The sequence below is a fragment of the Geotrypetes seraphini genome, chromosome 6, assembly GCF_902459505.1.
Source record: "Geotrypetes seraphini chromosome 6, aGeoSer1.1, whole genome shotgun sequence".
Taxonomy (NCBI): domain Eukaryota; kingdom Metazoa; phylum Chordata; class Amphibia; order Gymnophiona; family Dermophiidae; genus Geotrypetes; species Geotrypetes seraphini.
The window spans coordinates 139,943,325-139,956,424 of record NC_047089.1 but is presented as its reverse complement, the minus strand read 5'-3'; the positions used below and the strand labels follow the sequence as shown (position 1 = coordinate 139,956,424).

General features: G+C 43.9%; 1 protein-coding gene across 4 annotated transcripts in view; it reads left to right on the top strand.

Moving 5' to 3' along the window:
* Positions 1-13,100, top strand: part of MGAT4A (alpha-1,3-mannosyl-glycoprotein 4-beta-N-acetylglucosaminyltransferase A) — a 238,187-nt gene that overhangs the window by 148,397 nt on the left and 76,690 nt on the right. For all 4 annotated transcript variants that reach the window (XM_033948960.1, XM_033948958.1, XM_033948957.1 and 1 more), the window contains one exon: positions 8,581-8,688. In XM_033948960.1, the coding sequence (XP_033804851.1) occupies positions 8,581-8,688 (108 nt within the window). The remainder of the gene's footprint in view (positions 1-8,580; positions 8,689-13,100) is intronic.

Here is a 13,100-nt window from a genome sequence, read left to right as displayed (position 1 = left end):
GCTTAACTTCTGAGCTCCACTAAGAGTTCCAGCTTCCCAGAGATTTCAGTAGTTGTTTTTCTGCCCCGAGTAGTGGAATTAGTGGTGTTGTGGCGTGTTGAAGCTGTGGCATTATCCATAAAAGTACACGGTGGGGAATCTGTCGACTACCTGGCGGAGCAAAAAGCCGGCAAGTCACGGACTACTTGGTCCCAAAGGATCAGGTAGGACTGCAGTTTGCCCAGCTGACATGGCACAGATCCCAGAGACTATGGATGCAGTAGAGAGTGAGCTGTCAGTGATCCTGAGAGTGTCCCAGCTTGATCTTCAGACCTGGTTTGGAGAGCTAAAAATCGAGATTACCTCTGTGAAATCGCAAATTAAAGAGGCAGTTCAGGAGATTAAAATCTGATCTGGCTGGTATGGGCCTTCAGATCGAGTCTGAATCTTCAACTCTCCCACCGATCCCTTTTGGTGGAGTCCTCTCTGAAGTGGTCTCACCCCTCCCAGGTCTACGCCACCGTTCCACCTGGTAGGTTAGGCAAGACTATGGACCGGTTCGGCAGGAGAATTTACCAGAACTTCATGATGACATCCAGAGTCCTGAATTACAACTTCCACTTCATCACATATTTTGAGTTCTTCCTGTCTGTCCTCCAGAAGTTCATGCCCTATCTGGACCCTGGAGCACAGTTTGAGTACCAGGAGGTTCTGGCTTCACTATCCCAGCTCTGCTTGCAGATGATGCAGTCCTCCTACGATGCCTTTGAGCTCTCTGCTCGGGCTACGGCATGTTTGGTGGCCATGCGCTGACTGGCGTGGCTCAGAACCATCGACATGAACCCCAATTTCCAGGACAGGCTTGCCAATATCCCGTGCGCTGGTACCGACCTTTTCGATGAGTCCATTGAGGCGGCGACCAAGAAGCTCTCGGACCACAAGAAGTCTTTCCAGTCCTTCCTTCGTCCGAAACCCAAGCCTGCTCCTTCTCGTCCATCACGCCCACCGTTGATCTACCAGTGGCGTTACCCATCTAAACAGACTCCTCCCATCCGTCAGCCTGTTAAGAGGCAGCACCCTCAAAAGCAGCAACAGAAGCCACAATCGTCTGCTGTCCCTAAGGCTCCTCAGCCCTTTTGACTGTCTCAAAGAGGGCATAACATCTGTCGTTCTGCCTTTTTCAATTTTGCTACTGATTGGAGGTTGTCTCCATTATTTTTACCATCGATGGACGACTATTACCACCGACCTCTGGGTCTTTTCCATCGTCAAGAAGAGATACTCTCTTCAATTCCATCAAGTTCCTCCGGAACATCCTCCAAGAGAGTATCCTTCCAGCTTGACCCAGACCGCCCTTCTTCTTCAGAAAGCTCAGGCCCTATTGCAGTTGGGGCTGTCGAGCCGGTCCCTTTGCCTCAACAGAACAGGGGTTTTTACTCCCGATACTTCCTTGTTCCGAAGAAGACGGGCGATCTGCGCCCCATTTTGGATCTCAGGGTCCTCAACAAGTTTCTGGTCAAAGAAAAACTTTGCTTGTTGACCCTGGCATCTCTGTATCCCCTCCTCGAGCAGAACGACTAGTTATGCTCTCTGGATCTCAAGGAGGCCTACACCAACATTACCATTCATCCGACCTCGCGTCAATACCTCAGATTCAGGGTGGGACATCTTCATCTTCAATACCGAGTGCTTCCTTTCGGCCTGGCCTCGTCACTCAGAGTCTTCACCAAGTGCCTGGTAGTGGTGGCTGCAGCGCTCAGGAACCACGGTCTCCAGGTGTTCCCCTACCTGGATGACTGGCTCATCAAGGATTCCACGTCTCAGGGAGTCGTCCTCGTGACCCAGAAGACGATTTGGTTACTGCAACATCTGAGGTTCGAGATAAACTTCCCGAAATCCCATCTACAACCTTCCCATACTCTTCCCTTCATCGGAGCTGTTCTGGATACCACCCACTCAGAGCGTTCCTCCCTCCTCCACGTCTGGAAGCTCTCCTCCATCTTTGCCACTTGGTGTCCTCTCGCCCGTCCATCTCGGCGAGACACATGATAGTTCTTCTGGGCCACATGGCCTCTACAGTTCATGTGATTCCTTTTGCCAGACTTCACCTCAGGATTCCTCAGTGGACCCTGGCATCTCAGTGGATGCAGATATCCGACCCTCTGTCTCGACACATCCAGGTCACTCCTGCTCTGCAACAGTCTCTTCGCTGGTGGATGCTATCCTCCAATCTATCCAGAGGTTTGCTGTTTCAAACACCCCCCCATCAGAAAGTTCTCATGACCGACTCGTCGACTTATGCTTGGGGGGCTCATCTGGACGGTCTCCGCACTCAGGGTTATTGGACCAGCAGGGACCGCCAGTGCCACATCAATCTCCTGGCACTCATGGCGATTTTCAATGCTCTAAATGCTTTCCAACATCTGCTTCATGACAAAGTGGTCCTCATTCGCACGGACAACCAAGTCGCCATGTATTATGTCAACAAGCAGGAGGGCACGGGATCGGCCTCCCTCTGTCAGAAGCTCTGAAAGTTTGGGATTGGGCAATTCGCCACAACACCTTCCTCAAAGCTATCTACATTCAGGGGGCGGACAATGCCCTAGCAGACAACTTGAGTCGTCTTCTACAACCTCACGAGTGGACTCTCCACTCAACGCCCCTTCATCACATCTTCTCTCTGTGGGGAACGCCTCAGATAGACCTCTTTGCAGCCCCCACAATTTCAAACTGCCTCAGTTCTGCTCCAGGATCTACATTCCTCATCGCCTCGAGGCAGACGCTTTTCTTCTATACTGAACAAATCTCTTTCTATATGCATTTCCTCCATTTCCACTCATTCAAAAGACTCTAATCAAGCTCAAGTCAGACCATGCCACCATGATTCTGATTGCTCCACAGTGGCCCAGACAACCTTGGTACTCCCTGCTACTTCAACTCAGCACAAGGGAGCCGTACCCTCTACCAGTTTTCCCCTCGCTACTCACACAGCATCAGGGGTCTCTGCTTCATCCCAACCTGGAGTCTCTGCACCTGACAGCTTGGTTCCTCTCAACATAACTCTTCTCCAGTTTTCCCAACCTGTGAGAGATGTCTTGGAAGCTTCACGGAAGCCCGCTACTAGACAATGCTACCAGCAAAAGTGGACTAGATTTTCTGCTTGGTGTTCTTCTCATCATCATGAGCCACAATACTCCTCCTTGTCTTCAGTTTTGGACTACCTTTTGCATCTTTCTCATTCTGGCCTCAAGTCAACTTTGATATGGGTCCATCTCAGTGCAATTGCTGCTTTCCATCAGCCTCTTCAAGGGAAACCTCTCTCTGCTCATCCTGCGGTTTCCAGATTCATGAAAGGACTTTTCCATGTCAATCCTCCTCTCAAACCGCCCCCAGTGGTTTGGGACCTCAATGTTGTTCTTTCTCAGCTGATGAAACCTCCATCCGAACCGCTTAACAGGGCTCATCTGAAGTATCTCACTTGGAAAGTGGTGTTTCTCATTGGCCTCACTTCTGCTCACCGAGTTAGTGAGCTTCAAGCATTGGTTGCGGATCCACCTTTCACATTGTTCCATCATGACAAGGTGGTGCTTCGCACTCATCCAAAATTCCTTCCTAAAGTGGTCTCGGAATTTTATCTGAATCAATCCATTGTTCTTCCAGTGTTTTTTCCAAAGCCTCATTCTCATCCTGGAGAATCAGCTCTTCATACTCTGGACTGCAAATGTGCTTTGGCTTTCTATCTGGAACGCACCAAGCCACACAGAACTGCTCCTCAACTTTTCATCTCCTTTGATCCGAACAAGTTGGGATGTCCTATCTCTAAGCATACCATCTCCAACTGGATGGCGGCTTGTATATCTTTCTGCTATGCCCAGGCTGGATTACCCCTTCACAGTAAAGTCACAGCCCATAAGGTCAGAGGGATGGCAGCCTCGGTAGCCTTCCTCAGATCGACCCCGATTGAGGAGATTTGTAAGGCTGCTACTTGTTCCTCGGTTCATACCTTCACTTCTCATTATTGTCTGGATACTTTCTCCAGACGGGATGGACAGTTTGGCCAAACAGTATTGCAAAATCTATTCTCCTAAGTTGCCAACTCTACCACCATCCCATTGTGGTTAGCTTGGAGGACACCCATTAGTGGGAATACCTGCCTGCTTGTCCTGGGATAAAGCAATGTTACTTACCGTAACAGTTGTTATCCAGGGACAGCAGGCAGCTATTCTCACATCCCACCCACCTCCCCTGGGTTGGCTTCTCTGCTAGCTATCTGAACTGAGGAGATGTGCCCTAGTCTGAGCGGGAAGGCACTTGCGCATGCTTGGTGCGGGCAACTCGAAACTTTGAGTTTCTTCAAGCAAGACTGCTTGTGAGGCATCCGCATCGGGGCTCCGTTGTAAGTCACCCATTAATGAGAATAGCTGCCTGCTGTCCCTGGATAACAACTGTTATGGTAAGTAACATTGCTTTTTGGGATACTCAGGTAGGCGATGTTGCAGTAATCTAGGGTAGATAGGATCAGTGACTGCACCAGTAATCTAAAGGATGTTGTGTCAAAGTATTTTTTAATAGTCCTTAGCTTCCACAGCGTGTAAAAGCATTTCTTCACCACTAGGTTTGTGTGGTCAGCCATGGTTAAATGAGTATCTAGAATGATACCCAGTATTTTTATGGTTTTGGAGATTGGATATTCATGGCCGTTTATTTTTAACGATGTTTTTGTTATTTTGTCGTTGGGGCTTGCCAAAAAGACTTTTGTTTTCTCTGTGTTTAGTTTTAGTTTGAAGCTGGTGGTCCATTTTTCGATTTCTATCATTGTGTGTGAGAGGTTATCTATAGTTTCATTTGTGATTTCATTTAAGGGAATTAGGATGGATATATCGTCTGCATATATATAGTACTTTAAGTTTAATTTTTGTAGTAGGTGATCTAAGGATGCGAGGTAGATGTTGAATAATGTGTGTGATAGAGGGGAGCCTTGGGGCACCCATGATGGGTTTTTCCATGGGTTGGAGTAATTTCCATTGTTGGTTACTTGGTAGGATCTGTTTGTTAGGAATTCTTGGAACCATTTCATTACCGTTCCCGAGATTCCTATTGCGTCAAGGCACAGTAGCATGATTTCGTGGTCTACTAGGTCGAACGCACTGCTAAGGTCTAGTTGCAGAATCAATGCGCTTTTGCCTTTGCTGAAAAGATCATAGAGGTGGTTTAGTTTAAAAGCTATGACGGTTTCTGTGCTTTATCTTTTCCTTAAATGTCTCGAAGAAATACATGCTAAGTGAACCAGCGTTTCAATTTTATGTGACTTCACCTCCAGCTTTAAGTCTAGCTGTTTTGTCGGTTCCCTGACGCAGCAATGAAACGTGGCACGTCGGAACCAGTCACTATTTTCAAAGTTAAGTTATCTCTTATAAATACTAAAATCTTTGAAGAAATGACAGTGTTAGCATAGCTGTTCGGGCTAGCACTTGATTTATTGAAAGCTTACATTCTCAGAGTCAATTCAATTTCTGAACACTGCAATGATTGGGTGGTGAATCAGCCTTCATGTCTCTGAGCAGAGTTCTAAGAAAAGAATTGTGAACAAGTTATTTTTGAATTTACATTGTTTGATGGTGCTGCAGTGACTTTTTAAAGTCTCACTGATATCTCTTTAGTCACTCTACAAATACCAACGTAGTATTTGAATTGTTTACCCCTGTTATATTTTTTGTGACTTAGCCTGCAGCATTCCCTCCTACCAGCAGAGGCCACCCTCCTTCAGCCCCTCTCCTCTTTGGTACCTTTAAGTCGGGAGCAGGAGGGGGTGCTCAGTCAGTCCCTCCTCCTCTGCCAGCCGCCGTCTGCAATGCCGTCTAATGCATGGAGAGGGGCCTAATGCCTTGATTGGCTCAGATGCCTCAAGCCTCTCCCCTTGGGTCGGTTCTTAGGCGTCCGAGCCAATCAGGACTCCCTGAGGCTCCCTCTGTATCCTGGATACAAGAAGGAGGAGCCTTAGGAGCATCCTTAAGGCTCCCTGATTGTACCCTGCCCAAGGGGAGGGGCTTGAGGCATCTGAGCTAATCAGGGCCTTAGACCCCTCCCCATGCATTAGATGAGAACACTGGGAAGAGGCCTAAGGCCAGTGGAGGAGCAGAAGGTACTGTCTGAGCACCCCTCCTGCTCCCGACATAAAGGTACCAGGGAGGAGGGGGGCAGATGGAGGGTGGTTTTCGCTGGCAGGAGGGAGTGGGCATTCCTCTTGCCATATTTTAAGTTCGGCAGAGGGAGGGAGCGTCGTGGCAGGAGGGAGTGGGCATTCCTCCTGCCATATTTAAGTTCGGCGGAGGGGGGAGCGTATGGTGGCAGGGGGTGGGCATAGCTCCTGCCATATTCAAGTTCAGTGAGGGGGAGGGGAGTGTCTGATGGCAAGAGAGAGTGGGCATTCCTCCTGCCATATTTAAGTTTGGCGGAGAAGGGAGCATTCTGACAGGAGGGAGTGGGCATTCCTCCTTCCATATTCAAGTTCGGGGAAGGAGTGGTAGAAGGGAGTGGACATCCCTCCTGCCATTTTTTCGTGGATCACAGGAAGTGGAGAGAGCGGAAGCGTCTGGTGGCAGGAGGGAGTGGGCATCCCTCCTGCCATATTATTTTTTGGTTGGAGGGGGCGGTAAGGTTCGGGGTGCCAGCACAGGGAGGGCATGGCACTGCACGGGTGGGGGGGGGGTAGCACATCCTAACAGTGACAGGTGGCTGCTTTCCCTGTCACCGTTGTTAGGGCTGTGCGCATGTTTCAATCGCTCACTAAGCGATTGAATCAGTTGCGTTTGCATGCAAATGATTTGCACCTCAGCATATTGGGTTACCTCTGTGCAAATCATTTGCATGCAAACTTGATAGTGAATCAATCGCTGTTGGAGAATTGACCAGAGAATCAGCCAATGGCAACTGAGTCGCTATCTTTAGTGAATCTAGGCCTTAGTGGGAGCCCTTACCACCTCCTAAATAGGAGACAACAAGTGCTATCACATTAATTTTTTTCAAATGGCTGCATGCTAATGGTAAGATTAGTGCATGGCCAGAAATAAAATAAATAGGGAATAAAGGTTATTTTACAGTCTGAGCGTTCCTAAAAGATCCTCAAAAGGGTTTACAAAGCATTTACTAGTGCTTCTTAGTAAAAGAGCTTAAATTTATGGTCTTTGTGTATTCAATACAATTTCAAATATATTTTTGGTACTGGAAATATGGTGACGGGATAATCGCGCGCCAGACACCAGCGTGCCGACAATCCAGCACTGACAATTCAGCGCAAGAAAGAAGCGCGCCGCCAAAAAACTTATTTTTAAAGAGCTATGACGGGGGTGTGGGGGGGTACCCACCCACTTTAATGCATAGTGTTCACGCTGCCGTTGGGGGCGTGGGCGGTGCAACCTCCCACATTGTAGAGAAAATGGAACTTTTCCTGAAAAAATCAGAAAATGTTCCATTTTCTCTACAATGTGGGGGTTGTACCCCCCACACTCCCCCAACGGCAGCGTGAACACTATGCATTAAACACCCCCCATTGGAGCTCTTTAAAAATAAGTTTTTTGGCGGCGCGCTTTTGTCTTGCGCTGAATTATCAGCACTGGATTGGTGGCGCACTGGTGTCTTGCGCGCCACTGACTATGAACCGGAAATATAGGTTCCTTAGTAGGTATGAATACAAATGATTCCTTGTTCTTGGAATAAATAGTTAAGCACTCTGCAGGGACACATTTTATTTGCTATGTTAAATGCAAGATTCCTGTAATCTGTTTTGACTGTTTCATCAGCTTATTTCAAAGTGGTAGTATAATACAGTAAAACCTTCGTTTTTCTTGCATAATTCATTCCGGAAACATGCTTGTAATCTAAAACACTTGTATATCAAAGTGAATTTCCCCATAAGAAATAATGGAAACTCAGACGATTCGTTCCACAACCCAAAAAACTTTAATGTAAAATACTGTACTGATAAAGTAAAAATATATTAACTTGCACTTTACTTTTGAAAAGAATTGTGGCTAGATGAGTGGATAAGGGTTATTGTGTAGGATGACTTTCACTATGACATGACGCATATTGCAAGATCTCACTCGTTTAGAACAGTCACTACACTCCCGCAGCGTTGGAGAGAGAAGAACTATCGGCTCAGTTGTCATGCGAACATACTGTACATACTTGTATTTGCAAGACCTTGCTCATTTATCAAGTTAAAATTTAATAAAACATTTTGCTCATCTTTCAAAACACTCACACACCAAGTTACTCGCAATCCAAGGTTTTACTGTATAGCAGAAAATAATTTGATCTCGTCAGTGTCCCCTTGGAGCTTAAACATATGCCCACGTACATTAGATAGACTATGAGCCTGTCAGGACAGATAAGGAAAATGCTTGAGTACCTGATTTGTAATCCATTCTGAGCTCCTTTGGGAAGATGGACTAAAAAAAAAAATCAAAAATCCATTGCTTTTTAGTTTAAGTATTCTGTGAGAACTTGAATAATGACTGACAAAATGTTTTTGTATATCAGTAGAAGTAGCTGGGGAATTTCTTAGTTCATGAAATGTATTTTTCTTCCTCTCTTTTTAAGAAACATTGTGACAGACAGAAATCGAACTTGCGAATCCGCTTCAGGCCTTCGCTTTTCCAGCATGTTGGATTACATTCCTCCTTAGCAGGGAAAATCCAAAAGCTTACAGTAAGTTGTTTAAAGCTCTTTTTGTTCCATCTGAAAACAGTTGTATTGATACAAATCAGCATATGTAGCCAGAAGAAATATTTACTTCAAGCATGTATATAGAACTACTGAGTATTTTTGACACCAAGCTTTTTCTTCCCTTAAAGCAGGGGTAGGGAACTCCGGTCCTCGAGAGCCGTATTCCAGTCAGGTTTTCAGGATTTCCCCAATGAATATGCATGAGATCTATTTGCATGCACTGCTTTCAATGCATATTCATTGGGGAAATCCTGAAAACCCGACTGGAATACGGCTCTCGAGGACCGGAGTTCCCTACCCTGCCTTAAAGCAAAACACAAAGATCCAGTTTTTTAAAATTCATTTTATTTCTTCTCTCCTATCAGTTATTTATTGCTGCTCAACAAAACAGACCAGTTATCTAAAGAAGGTTTGTCATAAGTTGAACAGTTGTATCTTGGGACAGTGTGCCTCTGCTGTTTCAAACTTTTTACCTGATGAATCCCAACTCTGAAAAAATATTGAACCTAACAACAGCAGGGCTGAAAGATACCACCCATGCCCTCCACTTCCCTTCTCCTATCTCTAGTGACCAGTGGCATAAGTTTTACCATAGAAAAAAGGGGCCAGCAGCTTGCAAATTACTTGCAGTGCCATTTGGGCAGCACACTGAACTGCTGACAAGAGAACTTGGCATTTCTCCATATGCTAAAGGAGATAGGACTTGATATACCACTTTTACTGCATGGTAAAGTCAGAGCTGAGGATTGCTGTTGCTGAATAATACAGTAGTGCCTCTGTATCTACGGGAAATATGTTCCAAGACCTAGCTTGGTTACGTGAAACCATGGATAATGCCGAAAACTAAATATAACACACCTGACTCATATAAATAAAGGTACAGTAAAGTTTAATTGATAAATTACACAAAGTGAATGATTTCCAGCAGTCTGTGATTTGTAGGTTAGGGTTGGCATCAATGCCTGTTCAAATCATCTCGAAGACCTGGCAAGTCTATGAGGCCTTGACATATCTAATGATATCTTGGTCGAGTGGCTGAAGCAGTGAGGTTGTGTTTGGCGATGAAAATACCACCTGTACATTTTCATCCTCGATGCTTAAGGTCAGGCGTATTGTCTATTATATAGGTAAAACTTTTAATGGCAACCCTTGTCCAAATATTCCTCAACTTTGGGGATGAAGCATTGGTGGAACCATTCAATGAACAACACTACCATGACCCATTCCTTGAGGTTATGTTGCCAGAAGACGGGCATAAACTTTGTTTTTGTTCTTGAGAGTACAAGGATTCTTCACATGGTAAACTATGCCAGGCTTTATCATATGTCTGGCTGCATTGCCAAATAGTCTATCTTTCCATGCTTGAAATCTTGGCACCTGTTTTGCATTTTTATGAATATAGGTTCCTTTGGGCATTTTCTTCCAAAACAGGCTGCTTTGTCACAGTTGAAAACTTGCCTAGGATTGTAGCATAAATACGCAAGAGGCCAGTCTCTTTCCATTGAAAGGAAACTCCAGAGTGAAAGGAATGAAGTTAAGAGATAATAATCTCAGGAGTAATTTAATGAAATTTAAGGGTGGTAGATAATAATAATAATTTATTGTTTATATACTGCCAAAGTAGTTTGAGGTGGTTTACAATAAAGAAGAGCTGGACATTCAGCATGAAATAGTCTCCTGATAGAGGTAATGGAGATAAAAACAGTGTCCGAACTCAAGAAAACGTGAGACAGGTACATGGAAATTCTTAGGGAAAGAAGATAGTGGATGCTGTGGATGGTTAGATTGGATGGGCCATTTCTATGTATTTTCCCTCCATGATGATTTTGTTTTCTTGGCCAGAAATGTGTCAGCTGCTTCCTCATTGGCCGATGCAGCATCTCCTATGATTTTAATGTTTTTGAGATTAAACCTGTTCCTAAACCTATGCAACCATCCTCTGCTTGTGTAAAAGGTTTGGTTTCTTCTTCCATTCCATCTTTCTTTTGAAAGTCCTTGTATAAAATTAAGGCTTTTATGCTGTAACACATTGCTATCAGTGGGTACCCTCTTTCTATTTATATCTCCCAACCAGAAATTTAAGGCTTTTTCCACCTTCATTAACACTTTATCACAAGTGATAACAGTAATTTTTGCAGTCCATTAGAAAAACTAGCTTAAATTTTTTCTTCGTTTTTCATCACTTTATGAATGGAAGATTCATTCTTGTCATACAACCTGGCAATCTCTGCATTTCATTTTTTTCTATTTCAATCATATCCAGAATATTCACTCTCTCACTAATGGAAAGGACATCACGGCTTCTCTTAAACTTAGAAGCACTGCCAGCATCAGTACTCTGTCGCTTTGGGGGCCATTCTGAAGGGCTTTCTGAACTCCAAACACTGCGAACAACAAGGACATTAAAAAGTGGCAACGAGCAGCATCACCTGCCTGTTGCTCATGCCAGCCTGAGCTCCCTCATTCTGACATCAGTTCTTGGTCGCAGGACCAGGAAGTAACATCAGAGGGAGAGCTGAAGCTGGCGTGAGCAGCAGACAGTAGATACTGATCACTGCTGCTGAAGATTTGAGGAGGTACATTGGGGGGAGGTGCTTTCTTTTTTTTTTTTTGGTTTATTTTTCAAGTTTTATTAGTTGTTTATATACCGTCTGTCAAGATTATCTAAACGGTTTTACAATCAGGTACTCAAGCATTTTCCCTATGTGTCCCGGTGGGCTCACAATCTAGCTAACGTACGTGGGGCTATGGAGGACTGAGTGACTTGCCCAGGGTCTCTGATGTGAGAGTTTGAGCCAGTCTTCCTGCAGCCTTTATGCTAGGGAGTCTCCAACCTTTTACACTTCAAGAGCTGCAACGTGGTAATGAGAGAGCTCCGAGGGCTGCAAACACTACCACTGCCTGCCTCAGCTCTTCAAACCTTATACAAATTTAGAAATATTACTTCCCCCAACCCTCCCTCCCCCCAATGCTCTCTCCTTGTTTCTTTTTTTTTTTTTTTTTTTGTTCAATAAATTTTTATTCAGTATTTTAAAAAATACAAGGAGCAATTCAAATACATAAAAGTAGTATAACATTTTGCATTAATATACAGTTAATTATAAAGGCCCATATTATTAAGAAAAGCTCAGAGTATTGGATTTGTTTGTGGTGATGTATGACAATAGAAAGTGAAATAGGACAAAGTAAAAATTGAAAGAGAGAGGAAAAAAGAAGAGAGAAAGAAAAAAAAAAAAAAAAAATTTTTAAAGAGAGGAGAAGACAGGAGTGTCTACATAGTAGAATGTACATATGAATCTAAAAATGACCAGGGTGATTTTTTGTTTTTCCAATTCATGGATTTACGGAGTGAAATTTTATTTTCATATACATATGATTCAAATCTGTGGTACATACATAGAGAGTTCCACCAAATGTATAATCTAATAACGAAGATGATTTCCAATTTTTCAGAATATGCATGAGAGCAGTCACAAACATGGTATCAATGAGTTTAGGAGGACAATTTGATTGCGCGAAACAGGGGTGTTGAGATCGAAGGATTATAATGTCCATAGAAATCTCTTCTGAGCAGTTGGTGATAGATTGTATGGTATTCCAGATTTTGGACCAAAAAGAACGGACCAGAGTACAATGGAAGAACATATGATCAAGAGTTCCTTCCTCTTTCAAACAGTTCCAGCAGATAGAATCTTGTTTTAATTTGGCTTTCCACATACGAAATGGGGTCCATATTGCATTCCACATTACAAAGAGCATTGATTGTGAAACTCTAGAAGATAAAAGTGGGCGGTTTGTTGAAGACCAAAAGAGTTCCCAGTCAATGTTAGAAAGTGGAATGGTTATTATATTATCCCAGTGTTTCATAGCATGATATGAGAAAGTGAAGGATTGGTCTCTTAGAATATTATAAAAAAAAGATATAGCTTTCCCTTTTGATAGAGACCGTAAAGACCAATGGTAAATAGTATTTTTAGAAGATATGAAGTCATATTGTATCTGTACAGAAGACAGTATTTCACAGAGTATGATCCATTGTGAATAAGCAGAGGATGTTAGTAGGTATGTGGAGCAAAGTATATCGAAAGGGATTAGTTTATTAAGAGTATATAATTGATGAACAAACCATATACCTGTCCGTTGCCACCGTTTCCATGAAAGGGATTTGCCTTGGTTTTGGATATTGGGATTGTTCCAAAGGGACATGAGTGGGCTAACACTAATTGAGATATCAGCTATTTTATCTAAATGATGGAGAGCATGCTGCGTTGAATTCAAAAGAGAGTATTTTCTCAAATGTCTGGGTATTGATATCGTTAATAGGCAAGAAATGTGTAAAGGTTTGCATAGAAAACATTCCATTTCATACCAATTAGGAGGGTCTTGAGAGAAGG